We start from the raw sequence: 15,801 nt of genomic DNA on the forward strand, positions 1-15,801 counted from the left end.
TGTGAATTCTCAGCGTCTCCCCTCAGACTGCGCCCTGAGTGTCATCGGCGCCCCTCAGACTGCGCCTGCGCCCTGTGAATCCACGGCGGCCCCCAGACTGCGCTTGCGCCCTGAGAGTCCTTGGCGACCCACAAATCGCCTGCGCCCTGTGAATCCTCGGCGGCCCCCAGACTGCGCTTGCGCCTTGTGAGTCCTTGGCGACCCACAAAGCGCTTGCAGGCTGAAGGATTGGAGAGCTTGTTTGCAGCTGGTGAAACCAATCCTGGCTCCGAGGCAAAAATAGGGGAAGTATTATCACGAGGTAAAGCAGGTAGAAATATTCACATATTAATGTACAATTGAAGCACTTACACAAAAACAAAATACTGCAGATGCTCTAAATCTAAAACAGAAAATGTTGGAAATAATCAGGTCAGGCAACATCTGTGCAGAGATGTCAATTTTTTTGTCTTATAATATTCCTATGAAGCACCTTGGGACGTTTTACCACATTGAAGGCGCTATATAAATACAAGTTGTTGTTGAGAGAAACAGTTAATGTTTCAGGTCGAGTAACGTTCATCAGAATTGAAGTATCTAATTTGTTTTCTCCTTTCAATCAACAGGTTTTTAAAACCTAAAGTTGTTCGTACCTAATCACTAATTCATAAATGCCTAGAAATTTAGCCAAAAAACACAGCCCCAAAAAGCCTACAAGAACTTGCACCTTTAACGTATAAAACTATCTCAAGCCACTTCACAGAAGCGTAATCAGACCAAAATGGACAGAGACAAATAAGGAGATATTGGAAGGAGTGACTAAAAGCTTGGTCAAAGAGTTGGGTTTTAAGGAGGGTCTTAAAAGTAGAGGGAGGTATAGAGGTTTAGGGAGAGAATTCCAGAGCTGAGGGCCTGGACAGCTGAAGGCATGGCTGTTAATAGTGGTGCAAAGGGATTTTGGGGTGCACAAGGGGCCAGAACTGGAGGAACACAGAATTCTTAGAGGGTTGTGGGGCTGGAAAAGGTCAGAGATAGGAAGGGGCGAGGCCATGACGGGGTTTGAACACGAGAATGAGAATTTTAAATTTGAGGTGTTGAGGGAACAAGAGCCAAGAAGCAGTCTGAATCTCACCCTTATACATGTAAGAGAAGTTAGACTCAAAGTGGAATGAGACATATTTGCCATAACTTAAGCTGCAGATATATCCTCATTTTTATTACAGTACAGCAGTGGTTGATGCAGAAATTACTTAAGGGAGATATAAAAGACAAACACAAGTTTTGCAGCAGAATCTGAGGTCATGTATTCCCCCCCCCCCCCAATTACATTTTTGACACCTAATTTGTTGAATTTTCTGACATTTTGGAGCCTACTGCAGTCACTGTCGTAATGTAAGGCTTGATGGTTTTCTCTTCGGGTAGCCAAGATTTTGTTTTAGTGGGTAATGTCGGGGCACACCTTGGAGCCACATTAATTTGCATATATCTCATTGTTGATAATAGATCTTGGCATTATGATATGGGATTTATTAACCAATGAGGCAATATAGTGCCAACAGCACTTTTCAGATCTCCAGGCACACCGTATTGAAACACGACAAACCACCAAAGAAGAACTAGGCTTCAAGGGTTGTATTGTCTTGGCTCAGAGGTTGTATAATGCCCCCAGGATCAGATGTTGGGCACCCCATCCTACACTATAGCCCACTGCCTCTACTTCTGAGTTTTAAAAAGACTTCAGTTCCTGATTAACCATGGAATTACAGCACACGAGGGAACAGTGTGCCAATCAACATCCCGGCTAAATCACAGAAAAATACTCCAGAAATTAAAACATTAACGAGAACGCAGCTTGAATGCTTAGGGGCTAAAAAAAAAAGTTTCCAGAATTCCCACATTAGAAAAAAAAATTCTTTGGTCCATCTTTAATCATATTACAATCACCTTCAGTGATAGGTTCATTTAAAATTAATTAATTCATTCGCTGGATGTGGGCCTTCAACTGAGTGGCTTACTAGGCTACTTCAGAGGACAGCTGAGTCAACCACATTGCTGTGGGACTGGAGCGTCACATGTAACAACTTGCATTAATATAGCACTTTTAGCATAGTAAAACATCCCAAGGCGCTTCACAGGAGCGTTATCAAACAAAATTTGACACCGAGCAATGAGATATTAGGACAGGTGATCAAAAGCTTGGTCAAAGAGGTAGGTTTTAAGGAGCATCTTAAAAGAGAGGTAGCGAGGCAGAGATTTAGGAAGGGAACTCCAGCGCTTAGGGCCTAGACAGCTGAAGGCACGGCCGCCAATGGTCGAGCGATGAAAATTGGGGATGTGCAAGAGGCCAGAATTGGAGGAGTGCGGAGATCTCGGAGGGTGTAGGGCTGAAGGAGGTGACAGAGATAGGTCAAACTGGGTAAAGACAGCAGGTTTCCCTCTCTAAAGAATGTTAGTGAACCAGTTTGGTTTTTACAACAATCTGACCTTTGCTGGAACCAGCTTTTTTTTATTTCCAAAAAATCTGAATTCAAATTCTCAAACTGCCATGGTGCTATTTGAATTCACGATCTCTGGATTACTAGTCCAGTGACTCTTTCCTCGCCCCTTCCTGGGCCAACCAACAAGACAGGTATTGATCAACAAAAAAATGAGATCGTCACACACACTGGGTGTGAAAAAAAAACCCACAATATTCAGATTCCATTTTATTTACTGCCACATTGTATATAGTCAACTGTATTTACATACACGGTTGTACTTCTGATAATCTTGCGCAAGCTTGCTCACGTAAAAGGTACAATAGAAAAAAAGTTTGCCACACTTAAAAGATTTACACAGCGTAAACCTAGAAGTACATTTTCTTCAGTTATATTTGCATTCACTGCTTCTGCAGTAAATCTCTTCAACACAAAGATTTAAATTTGTACATCTGCAGGTCAAGGGGAAAAGTAGGTGATATACTAAAAGATACATCAATTAGTTCAAATCCTTACACTGTAAGCACTTGTCTGATCCAAAAATTTATGGAATACTTTAGGTCAAGGCTGTACAATGACCTTTTTCTTTTAGCATTCATGGTAAACATATCCCCCCCCCCCCCCTCCCTTGACACACATTTACAAAATATGTTTTTTAGGAACTTTACTGCAGAGTAGTACTACTAGAACAGACACATTCACGCAGTTTCAGAGGCTGGGTGTTCAAATGAAATACTGGGGCTCAGCCTCATCTCCCAGCACCCCATGCTACTAACTGCTTTCAGTGGAGCACAGGAATGCCAAGAGCCAAAGGTAAGCATAGTCACATTTCAGTGCCCAGCTAAATATGTGGCACAATCTGCACCCCCCCCCCTCCCGTCACAAGGCCACTCCGCATGGCAAAAATTCAAAATTAAAGTCAATGAAAGGGGGATACGTTTTTGATGCATACTCAAAAAGGAGAGAGTTTTATTGCCTTATCCCACAGTATTCCTTTCAAACTCAGTGCAAAAACAGAAAACATAGGGACCCATAACCAGAAATTCATCTTCATGTTACAACAGAATACAAGCACAATATGTTCCATGTCAATCACTTTACGTAAAACTCCTGAGAAATCTTTTAAATGTAACCCTTCCGATCAAGAAGTCATAAATTCAAAAAAGCAGCTCGATAGCTTTATTCTGTTCCATGATGCTCTCTGCACTGGTCCTAAACAGTCACTTGCACATCAGGTTCAATAACATGTTTAAAAAGACCTGAAAGCTACACATTCCCGAATCACAGACATGCAAAATGAGTCAATAAACGTTTTATGAAGTGACATAATAATAAATATTTTTAAGTGAAGCAACAAAACACCCCTTTGACCCATGATTCCTTTCCCTGTGTTAGATGGAGTGAGCAATCAGTGCGTGGACCTCGAGAAAGTCTGTATGGTGCAGAAGAGGCAAAAACAATCTCTGGCCCTTCATGTCACCAGCTGTTTTTGAAAAGACCTGTTGTTCGGTTAGCACATGATCTGGTTCATACAGTGCCTACTCAGCGCCGTAACCAAAGCCAGCTATTGATCAACCAGAACCCCACGGTGATCGAGTACATGATGATTTCACGTCGCGTGCGTTCTCGGTTTTCTTCCTCCAGAAGCTGGAGTCGACGGTTCAGTTTAATTATCTGACAGAAAGACGGAAAACAAATATCACATTTATAAAAAGAGAAGCATTCCTCGCATTCCTGTTCAATGTAATTTTAGAAAAACTTACAAGAGTGCAAGCATTGTTTGAGTGTATTGTATTTCCATCCCTAGAAGATTTTCTTTTATGGTGGGAGGGGATGGTACAGGTAGACTATCCTTTATCCGAAAACCTCGGGACCAGCCGTGTTTCGGTTTTCGCAAAATTTCGGAAGGTATTTTATAAGACTGGGAAATTTGTCGGGGGTGGGTCGGCGGGGGTCCGCGAGGGGGTTGGCGGGGGTCAGGGTCGGCGGGGGGTCGTCGGCGGGGGTCAGGGTCGTGCGCCACTCTGGTCATGTCGTGCGCACGACCTACGCTGAACGAAAAAACCTTCGGTTTTTAGAGGGTTTCGGTTTTCGGAAGTTCGGATAAAAGGTAGTCCACCTGTAATGGTAATTACATTATTTCATCTCCCTCCCTTTCTTGCAATATGCACCATTCCCAGCCAAAAGGGAAGACAGACACCCCACACCCAGGCCTCTGCCAATGATGCTCCTCAGTCAACTTGACAGAATCCTGCACGGTAGGCATATTCAGCAACAACAACCTGTATTTATATAGTGCCTTTAACATAGTAAAACATCGCAAGGCGCTTCACAGGAGCGTTAGAAAACAAAATTTGACACCGACCCACATGAGATATTGGGGCACATGGAGGTAGGATTTATGGAGCATCTTAAAGGAGGCAAGAGAGGCGGAGAGGTTTAGGGAGGGAATTCCAGAGCTTGTGGCCTCGATAGCTGAAGGCACAGCCACCACTGGTGGGGCAATTCAAATCGGGGATGCTCAAGAGGCCAGAATGTACACAACCTATAAAATTCTGTCAGGCCTGGACAGACTAGATGCAGAAAGGATGTTTATGATGGCCGGGGAGTCCAGAACCAGGGGTCATAGTCTAAGGATAAGGGGTAGGCCATTTAGGACTGAAATGAGGAGGAATTTCTTCACCCAGAGAGTGGTGAACCTGTGGAATTCTCTGCCACAGAGGGCGGTGGAGGCCAGTTCATTAAATATATTCAAGAAAGAGTTGGATATATTTCTTGAGGCTAAAGGGATCAAGGGAAATGGGGAGAAGGCAGGGACAGGGTACTGAATTTGGATGATCAGCCATGATCTCATTGAATGGCGGAGCAGGCTCGAAGGGCCGAATTGCCTACTCCTGATCCTATCTTCTATGTAACATTGGTGTGAGAGTTTATAAATTAATGTAGTACCTGTCTTCGTAAGGAAACAGAATCCACAAGAGCCAGATCATCTGGTGTTCCTTCCACTGCAGATTCACAGTTGGAAAGGCTATACCTAGGGACAAGGACAAGGTGAGATTATCTTCTTATACACCTAAATCAACAAATAATTAATTTCATTCACCTTCATCATAGTTGCACTAAGTTAAAGGAAAACTAAATTGCAGATGAAATTATCGATTTCATGTCTCTACAGTTACTGTATATTATCCCTCGTCTACTCTGGGCTCACCTATTTAAAACAGCTAAGTTGCTGCATCGTCCTTGTGCAAACTAAGAACGATCAGCATAGTTTATTTCAACGATCCCAACTCTGAAATAACAGAAGAAGCTGGAAACACCCAGCAGGCCAGGCAGCATCCGTGGAGAGAGAAACAGAGTTAACGTTTCAGGTCTGTTTCTCTTTCCACAGATGCTGGCTGACCTGCTGGGTGTTTCCAGCATTTTCTGTTGTTATTTCAGATTTCCAGCATCTGCAGTATTTTGCTATTGTCTGATATTTGAAATGTTTATTTAAAAAATTTTAAGTAATTAAATGGTGAGAAGTTGTTAGTGAAGGAATTCTACCGTATAGCGGGAACAGTGTGATTATTGTAATAATGAAATAAATGGTGCAGCTGCAGGATTTAATTCCTCTATTAATAATGAAATAACTGTCACTTGGCAAGTATTGCAAACAACCTCAGTCTAAATGTTAAAAAAATCTATTTATATTCTAGACCTCAGAAAGCAAGTTAAACCTTTAACTGGTTATAAGGATCAGAATCTCACAGACCCAATATCCCCGTTCAATAGAGATTGTTTCTAGCCTCGAGCTATCTGTTACACGCTGCTGAAACCCTTATCCATGCCTTTGTTACCTCTAGATTTGACTATTCCAATGCACTCCTGGGTGGCTTCCCACATTCTACCCTAAACTTGAGATGCAAGTTAGGACACGGGCAGCCGAGTTTTGGATGACCTCAAGTTCACGTAGGGTAGAATCCGGGAGGCCACTCAGGAGTGCATTGGAATAGTCAAATCTAGGAGGTAACAAAGGCATGGTAAGGGTTTCAGCAGCGTGTAACAGATAGCTCGAGGCTAGAAACAATCTCCTCCAGCCCCACAACACCCCTGCCCCCCCTCCCACCGAGATATCTGCACTCCTCTAATTCTACCCTCTTGAGCAGCCCCGATTCTAATCGCTCAATCATTGGTGGCTGTGCCTTCTCTTGCCTAGGCCCTAAGCTCTGGAATTCCCTCCCTAAACCTCTCCACTTGTCTACCTCCTTTAAGACAATCCTTAAAACCTACCTCTTTGACCAAACTTTTGGTCATCTGTCCTAATTTCTCCTTGTGTGGCTCATTGTTAAATCTTTTGTCTTCTAACGCTCCTGTGAAGCATCTTGGGACGTTTTACTACATTAAAGGCGCTATATAAATACAAGTTGTTGTTACCCTGTTTATACCGGTAACTGAATAGTCAATTGGACCCAAAATCCAACAACCAATTTGAACTCAGTAAATTCTGCACTCCAACTTAAATCAAATTAAGATATATAGTAAACCCACCTCTATAGCAGGTTTCATGTAAAAGCCCGTTTAAAAAGATGCTAAATAAACGGTGCCTGACTCATGGCAGCATCGATTCTTCCTACGGGTGCCGTAGTCAATGCTGCATAATCCCACCTATGCTTTATCCATCCTTCACAAAAATCAAGATTTTAGTGCTACATTACAAATACACTTATCTAGACTCTCAACTAGCTGTACAAGAACCACAGCCAAAAATAGTTTGTTTGCTTCTTGTTTGTTCCAAAAAAATATGGTTCTGTTGAAAAAATTAAAAAGGGGCATCTTCACTCAATACAGGAAACTCTCGATTTACCGGCACCGAAATAACCGGAAATCTCTGTTAACCGGCAAAATTCAGGAGTAGGTTCAGGTAAGTTTTACTTCATATTAGTGGCCGTTCCTGGATCTGTGGCGGTGTAACCGGGGTTCCTGCACTTGTTGCTAAGCAACAGGGACGCTTGGTCTGTGGCCGGGGTTCCTGCGCCTGTTGCTAAGCAACAGGGAAGCCTGGATTTGTTGCCATGTACGGGGCTCTGTACCTTTTACTATACCTCTCTGTAATCCGGACTTTTTGATAAACCGGCACCACGCCGGTCCCGGATAAAAAAAGTTTCCTGTACATGCATTGCAAAGTCAGACCAGATTATGACATTAGCTCACAATATAAGCAAGCCATTTGTACAGTCTACTCTTAAATCGCAGTTGGTTAATTCCAATTATCCTAATTTTTAAGCACTATATTCCCATTTTGCGGTCTTATTTAGGTGGTTTGATTTAAGTTACAGACCAATTCATTTTTTTTAGCGGAACAACTTCAAGTTATCAGGAATATAACAAGGAACTGCCTTCACAGCTACCACAAAAGAACCAGAAGACAAAACAAATCAACATGGATTTAGTGTATTTCATCCTTTCACTGCTCATATGACCAGCTCCCACTACAACAATTTTATAATGAATAAATTATATTTCTGATTAGAAACTCGCCAGTCAAATAGATTCCAAAATTGAAAAGGAATTTAGGGCTAATAGCAAAGCTTGCAATAGAGACCGTGAATGGCCATATTTACCTGGAGCTATCAAGCAGAGGGTTAGATGAAGTAGCACAAGTGGAGCCTCCATGAAGTACTGTTCTGGTTTCCAGGGAAAAGACAATAGGACAGATGACAGTATTCAGGATATAGAATGGCAAAGGAAAGAACAGGAATAAATACACAGACTTAGACAGACAGGTCTTCGATTATTATAACCACAAGGTGCAATGCTACTTTTTAATGAAAACATAACCTACATTTATATATAGAGCATTTAATGTAGCAAAACATCTGACTGTTTTACAGTTTCAAAAATAAGGTGCAAGGACTTGCATCAAGTACTGTAGAAACCTTTCCCAGGCACTACAGCCTTTACTCTACACAGTAATGACCCTAACTTACCACAATCTCCACTGTACCCTCCAAACTGCAGCCTTTAAGAACCAACTTCTAGGTACCATCACTCCTGCTGGTGTAACTGGATGACATTACCTGTTACACCTTCAAAGCGATTGTGCAAAGTATTCTGGGGCTAAATCAACAGTTTCAGTAAACTACAGTGATTGTTCAGCACCATCTGACAAAGAAATACATTCAGCTGTCTTAATGCATACTGCACAACTTACATTGCACATCACTCCCTGGGTCTTACTCCACACAAGAGTAATTTTCAAAGAACATTGTGGGGGGGGGGGGGGGGGGGGGAAAGAGAGGGGAAAGAGTCTACACATTCCATAAGCTACAATGAGGACTAGAATTAAAGTCCATTCTTTTGCAGTAATCCATATAGCCTTTCACATATTTAACTAAAGTAAGATAAGCATTGGCATGACCGTGCACAAGAAAAAATTATGCATATAAAACAGATAGTTGAATTGCATGGGGAAGCAATCTAACCTCTACCACTCAGGTTGTTGATTTAATTCCTACCCTTGTACTATGTTGAGGGTAAGCGTGAGGCACTCTCACAAGCATTTATCCATCTTTCTTTTGCTTTACAAAAATGGCACATCTCTCCGGTCACATAAAAGCAAGTGGAGGCTGCCAGAATTGGATTTATGAAAAGTAATTATCCGATTCTTTGTTTGCTTTGTGAAGTTTCATTCACTGGCGTGGGGTAGGGGGAAGAGAAAGGGCTTTGATGAGTATGTCTCACTCCTACATATTTGGAATGCAAAACACACAGTTCAACATGGCGTCGTTAATATTTGTGATAAGAACTTGTAATGTGTCACAGAAAGTTCATGATTTTCACATACAAGAATTGTGCTATGGGCTGCACTGTTTGAGCTGCATGCTGGTCAATCTACTTCATTACGGGGCACGATATAGCAGTAGCGCACAAACCACTTGCAATGCATCTCATGATTAGGGGTTAGAAAAGCAAATGGCTAAAACAGCTTTACCAACAAACAACATTGTGCAAGTTATCAGATTATTCCCTACTGTAATTGCAGACCAATGCTTGATTAAAAAGCAATAAGTTTAACAAGAGATTGCTACGGGCAAGTAAAACTGTACTATATCACATGCATTGACAGGCAGGTCCAAAATTCACCTTTTGTGCACTGAACATACGGTTTCTTGAATCCCCTCCAAATTAATATTTAAACAATAATTAATGAACTATAAATGCCAGTGTGTAGATTTCTAAACATAGGAACAGGAGTAGGGCCATTCAGCCCTTGGAACACATGTCTCCATCCCAATTGCGATGTTTGCAACTGAAGTCCTATGTATAAACCAGCCCCAGCTTGGTTTTTATTTTGGAGTCCAATATCTGCTGTATTGGTACTGCAGTGGCCCTCAAATCACAATTGTTCTATTGCATCACCATTACCGAGCACCCTCCCTCCCCCTTTTTTGCAAGCCTAGTATGAATAGCACAGTAACAATCTGGTGGCTGTGTTTACAATGATATAAATTTCAACATGATTTAAATTATGCCCAGACTTGTAAGATTTATAAACCATATAAAATGAATTTAAAACAATTTTTTTGGATTAGTGTGCCAAACTATGCAAGCCTTGTCTTATAATAGGAAGGAGAGCCCATACATAATTTAGGCAAAAGCTATTGATAAACAGGCTCCAGTAGATTTAGACAGCCACAATCAAGCACGAGCAAGAAAAACAGCCTTTTTCTGCTTTCAGCAAATTAAAAGCAGTTGTGTGCATTGTAATGCCTTACAATATGGCCACAACAAATTAGGCATGCCCTGTAATCCTGATGATTCAGGAATTTTCCCAGTACAATGTATATCGCTCTATTTTTTTTTTTAAAGTGCATGTTTCACAGTTCTCAGTTCCTGTGCTTTATCAGTCTCCACTATGCTTATTGTTATGAGAAAAATCCAACTCTTATTCCTACTCGGTAAAGTCAGCTGCTGAATTACAGTAAAAAGAGTCTTCAAGCCTATTATTTGATGAGAAATTATTCTATCCATATCCTTTGCTTTAGGCAGTGCAGGAATGCAAATTGGATTTTCCTACAAGAACTAGCAGACAAATATGGGAGATCATTAGGGTCTGGATAACTTTTCCACTTAAGTAGACAAGATGCATTGAAGAAACTCGCCAAGGCTTCTTCGACAGCACCTTCCAAACCCACGACCTCTACCACCTAGAAAGACAAGGGCAGCAGGTGCATGGGAACACCATCACCTCAAGAGTTCCCCTCCAAGTTACACACCACCCTGACTTGGAAATAAAGCGCCGTTCCTTCATCGTCACTGGGTCAAAATCTTGGAACTCCCTCCCCAACAGCACCGTGGGAGTACCTTTACCACACGGACTGCAGCGGTTCAAGAAAACAGCTCACCACCACCTTCTCAAGGGCAATTAGGGACGGGCAATAAATGCTGGCCTTGCCAGCGACGCCCACATCCCGTGAATAAGTTTAAAAAAAAGATAAAGTACTATTGGGGCACCACATAGCGAGACCGTGAGCAGCAAAACAAGAATAAGAGTAGCAGGAAAAATTCAGCTACAGAAAAAAAAAAGACATTTTAAAAATAGCCACCAACATTTCTGGCATGTCATTCGAAAGTGCAGTCATTGCAAAGTGCAGAATACTCAGCTTCTAAGAATCACAGCGTAAGCCAAAGTGGAGTGTACTGGGGAAAAGGTCAGATGTGGCTATGCTACAGTCTACAAAATCTACACGGTCAACACACCGTAGATAGACCTTGGGCTAATTGAGGCCATCATATATTTCTAATGTGATCACCAGTCTTTCTCCCTCCATCCTTTCTCCTTTGAAGAGTTGACTTCTTGATGGTGTACGAAGGGCACGGGTCTCCTTTTGACAACTCACCCATCTGGGCGTTACTTGTGCATGAGCCACAGTAAGAAGTTGTGGCAGTTTATTTGATCGCTGGGTGGGGGAGGGGGGAATGCATAGCCAAATACAAGCCTGCCTTCACCTGACATCACGCACACACACACATGCCTACCAAGGATCACTGTATAGTGAAAAGCAGCAGTAACCCTGGCTGATTTTCCCATCTTAACCCAGGGGGGCCGAGACCACATACTACTGACATGGCATTCAAAAGGGCTCGGGACAAGTTCCTGTGAGTGAAAGACATTTGAAATTATAAAAGGTAGGTAGGTTAACAGAAATAGTGGTATCCTGGAGCTTGCAGAATAGCTTGCTAGGGTCAGTGATGAATTTTCCAGAGTTTTTTTCTAGATTGGGGTAAGGTTTCCCCCCGTTTTCTTGCCTCTTCTAGGAGATTGCGTGGCTCTGTGGGTGTGGGGAATAGTGTGGGGTTGGCTGGGTTTAATGGCGTGTGTAGATTGCACCATGTAGGATGGGACAAGCATGATGCACTAGCTGGTATACTTACATCCCCATGTTTTTGTTTTAGCTAATTCAGCATTACACTAGAGATTGAAACTGGGACAATCATGATCTGTACGGTCAGCTATTCACAGGATAAACTCATCAAGCATGAAGGAAGCTCTAGTTTTATTTATTACATGGATGTAGTCTGTTTTTTTGCTTTCTCTTTGGGGAACCTGCTCCCATGCTTCGACCAAAATTGCCCAATCCTATGCCTCTCCGACAGCTAGACTGAGATTATGAACTCACGGTGTAGGGACGATGCAGAAACAAATGCATATTCTACTACCAACTAGTTTAAAAGTGAATTTTGGACCCACCTTTTAAATATCACAACACGGTAATTAGACACAAGCCACTGCTTCTAAATGCATACATTACGGAGAAGGAACTGCTACGGCAAGCAATTAGCATCCTCTACTGTATTACAGCACAACACAACTGAAGTCCAACAGCCAATCACCTTCTGCGATTTTCATCTAGCATGTCCAAGACTTGCTGGTAGGCCCTACGGGTGGTGGAGTGGATTATTGACAAAATGCCATGAGGAGAGTATGCGTTTGGTCCATCTTCAGAGGAGATGAGTGGAGGATAAAGACGAGGCTGAGGTTGGGGGGTTGGTGTCACACTGTCCATATGCACACAACAGAGCAAGAGAAAAACATGGAAATCAGATTCAGACAGAACTACAAACAATGGACAACGAGCTTCACAAATAAGTGATATTGTAGAGTACTAGTCTCCTAGTCACTTCCAAGCTCTGAAGATAGTTCACGTTAAAGGTGGCACTACTGATGGCGAGTTTAACCTACAGTGCACCTTTATGTGATTTGCTCATATTTTTAAAAAATACTTTTACAAAATATTAGCAAAGCATGGATCTCCATTTCCTTCAGCAAACACTGGAATTGAAAGCAGATAAACAGGAGGAACACCAGTCAAGGGGATCCCCATGGAGTATATTTCATCCATAAAAGAGAGATACTGATGTAAAAATTATCTTCTTTCTTTCCCCTCCCCCCAGCTTCCACCAAGTACTTAGTGTGTATTTTTTTAAGCAAATACTCAGAGGCCTGAAATAAAAACAGCAAATCAATGGACACTCTTCAGCCCGAACAACTTCTAATCACACCAATGCCTATACTTTGGATCAGAAGTACTCTCAGGGATCCTCTTGGCTTATGTTACTTCCATCATATGCACTGAATGAAATGAATACAGAAGGCTGAACTGAACTATCTGTTTAAAAAAAAAATCCATTCAGGTAATATTTCAGTAAGTTACCATCTCTTAGGTAACATTTGGTATCAGTGAAATGAAGAAAAGACCATCTTATTGACAGTAATATGCATCAACGTTTTGCCCAATTTAAAAAAGATACAAACTCACCAAGGCAAACAAAGTTTCTTTTTTAGAAAAAGATTATCCCCTCGAATTTAGATGTGACGGTGAACATTCAATTTAGTGTCCAACATTGGAAAAGTTACAGACTTTGCAGAAATGCAAGACTGTGACTGTAACGTGGTCAACCATTACCAATTACAGGAAACTTTGGTTTATCCGGAGGTTAACTGTCCGGAATGCTCGAGCCACCGGCAAAAATCAGGAGCAGTTTCGTTAGGTTTTTTTTTCTTTTCGTTGCTTTTTTTCCCCCACCAGTCAGGCTCTGCAAGGTCTCGCTGAAGCTGTTGCTAAGCTAGAGACGCTTGCAAGGTACGGCCGACTGTTTAGAAGCTGTAAGCAACAGGGTTTGTTGCCAGATACGGAGCTCAAAATCTCCATATGTTTCAACATTAGCGCTGGTTTGTCTGGCAGTTTTGATGGGACGGCAACAGCTCGGTCCCGTCGGTGCCGGATAGCACAAAGTTTCCTGTACAGCCATGCAGAGCTCAGGAAGATAGTGAGCAGGTACTAGATCAAGGTTAAGGCCACGGTTTTCTGCCTTTGTGTGTGTTCGCCAGCTCCCAATGTGTGGAGACTTGCAGGCTGGTGAGTGTAGGGGCAGAAACCCCTGGCTGACAGGATGCTGCCTAAACTGAAGAGAAGCATCACAGCCTGGGCACTCGAGATTCAGTGCCTGGAAGCTTTTTGTTGCTGCACTGGAAGATTTCAATTCAACCCTTTAAATGGAAGAGTAGCAAAGTGGCAAAAACTATAATACAAGATGGTAGACACAGTTGTGCATCTAAAATTCCCACTAAAGCGGAGCAGGATGCAGGACAACCAATTCCCCAGAGAGGGAAAGAAAATAAATAAAGTGGACAGGTCACCTAGAGCTGCTCTACTACACGCCCTAGAAGCCTTTTACAAAGCACCCTTGGTTAGGGGATGGTGTATGGTTTAGGGGTTGTCAAAGTGTAAAAAGGATAGAATATTATACCATCAAATTACTGAATCATCAGGTCTTCCCTTCATAACACGGACTAAAATTATTAGGTCCTCCTGCAAAGACATACATGTTCACTCACCTCCTATATCTGCATACAAAGTAGATTTATTTTTGTTTTGAGAAACCAGTAATATACTTGCATAATCTGGAATTCTAAAATCACTCAATTTTCTCTGTGTGAAATTTAGAGTCACCCATGAACAAAGGGTCCTTCTAATTCCAGGCCAGCCTTATCTGATACAGTGACTGGCAAGTGGAAGATCCCTGGGACTCTTTGCAGGATCCCCAAAATCTTCCACTTTGCCAATCACCCTCTTCCAACAGGAACTGTATTCATACCATCTAGCCAGAAACTAAATGGTCCGTCCAGACACCATTTAAAGTTCTTGCCGAGTGTCTGCTGCAGAAGGTCATTGCGAGGGAAAGCAGGCCATGGCGTTTCAGAAACATACCACAACAGCCAATTTTACTCAGTTGCTCCATTTCTCTTTGAAATATTAAGAAAAACATGAAATTGATCTGTTAAATAAATGACGTAGACTTCCTCCCTAAAAAGTTTTAGTATTGGATTCTTTGCAAGTTTTCAAAAATAAAATGGTTTTGTAGTAAAAATGAGATAAAGCCCTCAGTAATTTTAAATTGTCAATGTGGCTTGTTCCATTCCTGGTCTCAATTTTGTTAAATTCAATACATTTGTTGGGAGTGAATGAAAATGCAAGATAAATGATGATGAAAGATCAAAGTTCTGGATATATTCCAGCTGAGTTTCGCTTATATAATATTAATGCTGGTACAGTTTGCTCAGGGGCCTGTCAATATTCCCCAGTGAGTTTTTAAATGGAGGAACTGTAGCAAGATTTTATTCAGAACTTCTTAAAGGATAGACATGTGGTTTCTTCCATTTAACAGAACGCTTGGACTTCAGTTGACCTAGCTCGTCTATGATTGTAAACCAATATAAATTTAAACATTGATAAACTGGCCTTTTCCCCCCAAGTACAATTGTAATGGAGATGCCTATGAATGAAATGAGGTACAGCTGGCTGTCATAGGTGTGAAAAAAGAAAATTCCCCAAAATGGTCACCAATTTATCTGTCACTTGATATGAATTCATGGTCAAATGCATAGTTCAATATATCTGAATCATGCAATTCGGATGAAAATTTCCCCACCCTAATCCAATCCTCAAATGCGATCAGCTACCATAAAAACCATATTGGACTGCATTTATTTCTCCAGCAAATAGGGGCTGTGAGGCTGCTGCCTGGTTTGATATCTGTAGCAAAATCTTAAACCCATTCTTTAAATGCAGTTAAAATTTCACTAAGAGAGAAAATCTCCCCCCCAGCAAGTTGTCCAGCTGGCGAGATAAACTCGTAGTTAATGAAATTATTAAGCCTGCAAATCATTGCTGCTACTTTCTGGTTCTCCTATTTTCTACTGGCCACTGTGTTCTATGTGGGCCACCTTCTTCATTAAACTGCAGTTTTAAAATATCTGTCACAGTCGGTACATGTGACAGATCACATCCTCAAATGCAGT

At 41.8% G+C, this 15,801-nt stretch overlaps 1 protein-coding gene across 6 annotated transcripts in view; it reads right to left on the reverse strand.

Annotated features, from left to right (window-relative positions):
- Positions 1–2,671: 2,671 nt before the first annotated feature.
- Positions 2,672–15,801, reverse strand: part of LOC147115585 (mitochondrial fission factor-like) — a 305,832-nt gene continuing 292,702 nt past the window's right edge. For 3 of the 6 annotated variants that reach the window (XM_085989952.1, XM_085989957.1, XM_085989958.1), the window contains 4 exons: positions 12,333–12,497; positions 8,060–8,122; positions 5,406–5,490; positions 2,672–4,130 (listed from right to left, as the gene is read on the reverse strand). In XM_085989952.1, the coding sequence (XP_085846078.1) occupies positions 3,999–4,130; positions 5,406–5,490; positions 8,060–8,122; positions 12,333–12,497 (445 nt within the window). In that variant the 3' untranslated portion in view covers positions 2,672–3,998. The remainder of the gene's footprint in view (positions 4,131–5,405; positions 5,491–8,059; positions 8,123–12,332; positions 12,498–15,801) is intronic. The other 3 variants (XM_085989954.1, XM_085989953.1, XM_085989955.1) reach the window with 3 other exon arrangements.

This window comes from Somniosus microcephalus, chromosome 6, assembly GCF_052327205.1.
Source record: "Somniosus microcephalus isolate GS21.2 chromosome 6, FLI_Smic_1.0, whole genome shotgun sequence".
In the NCBI taxonomy this organism is placed as follows: Eukaryota; Metazoa; Chordata; class Chondrichthyes; order Squaliformes; family Somniosidae; genus Somniosus; species Somniosus microcephalus.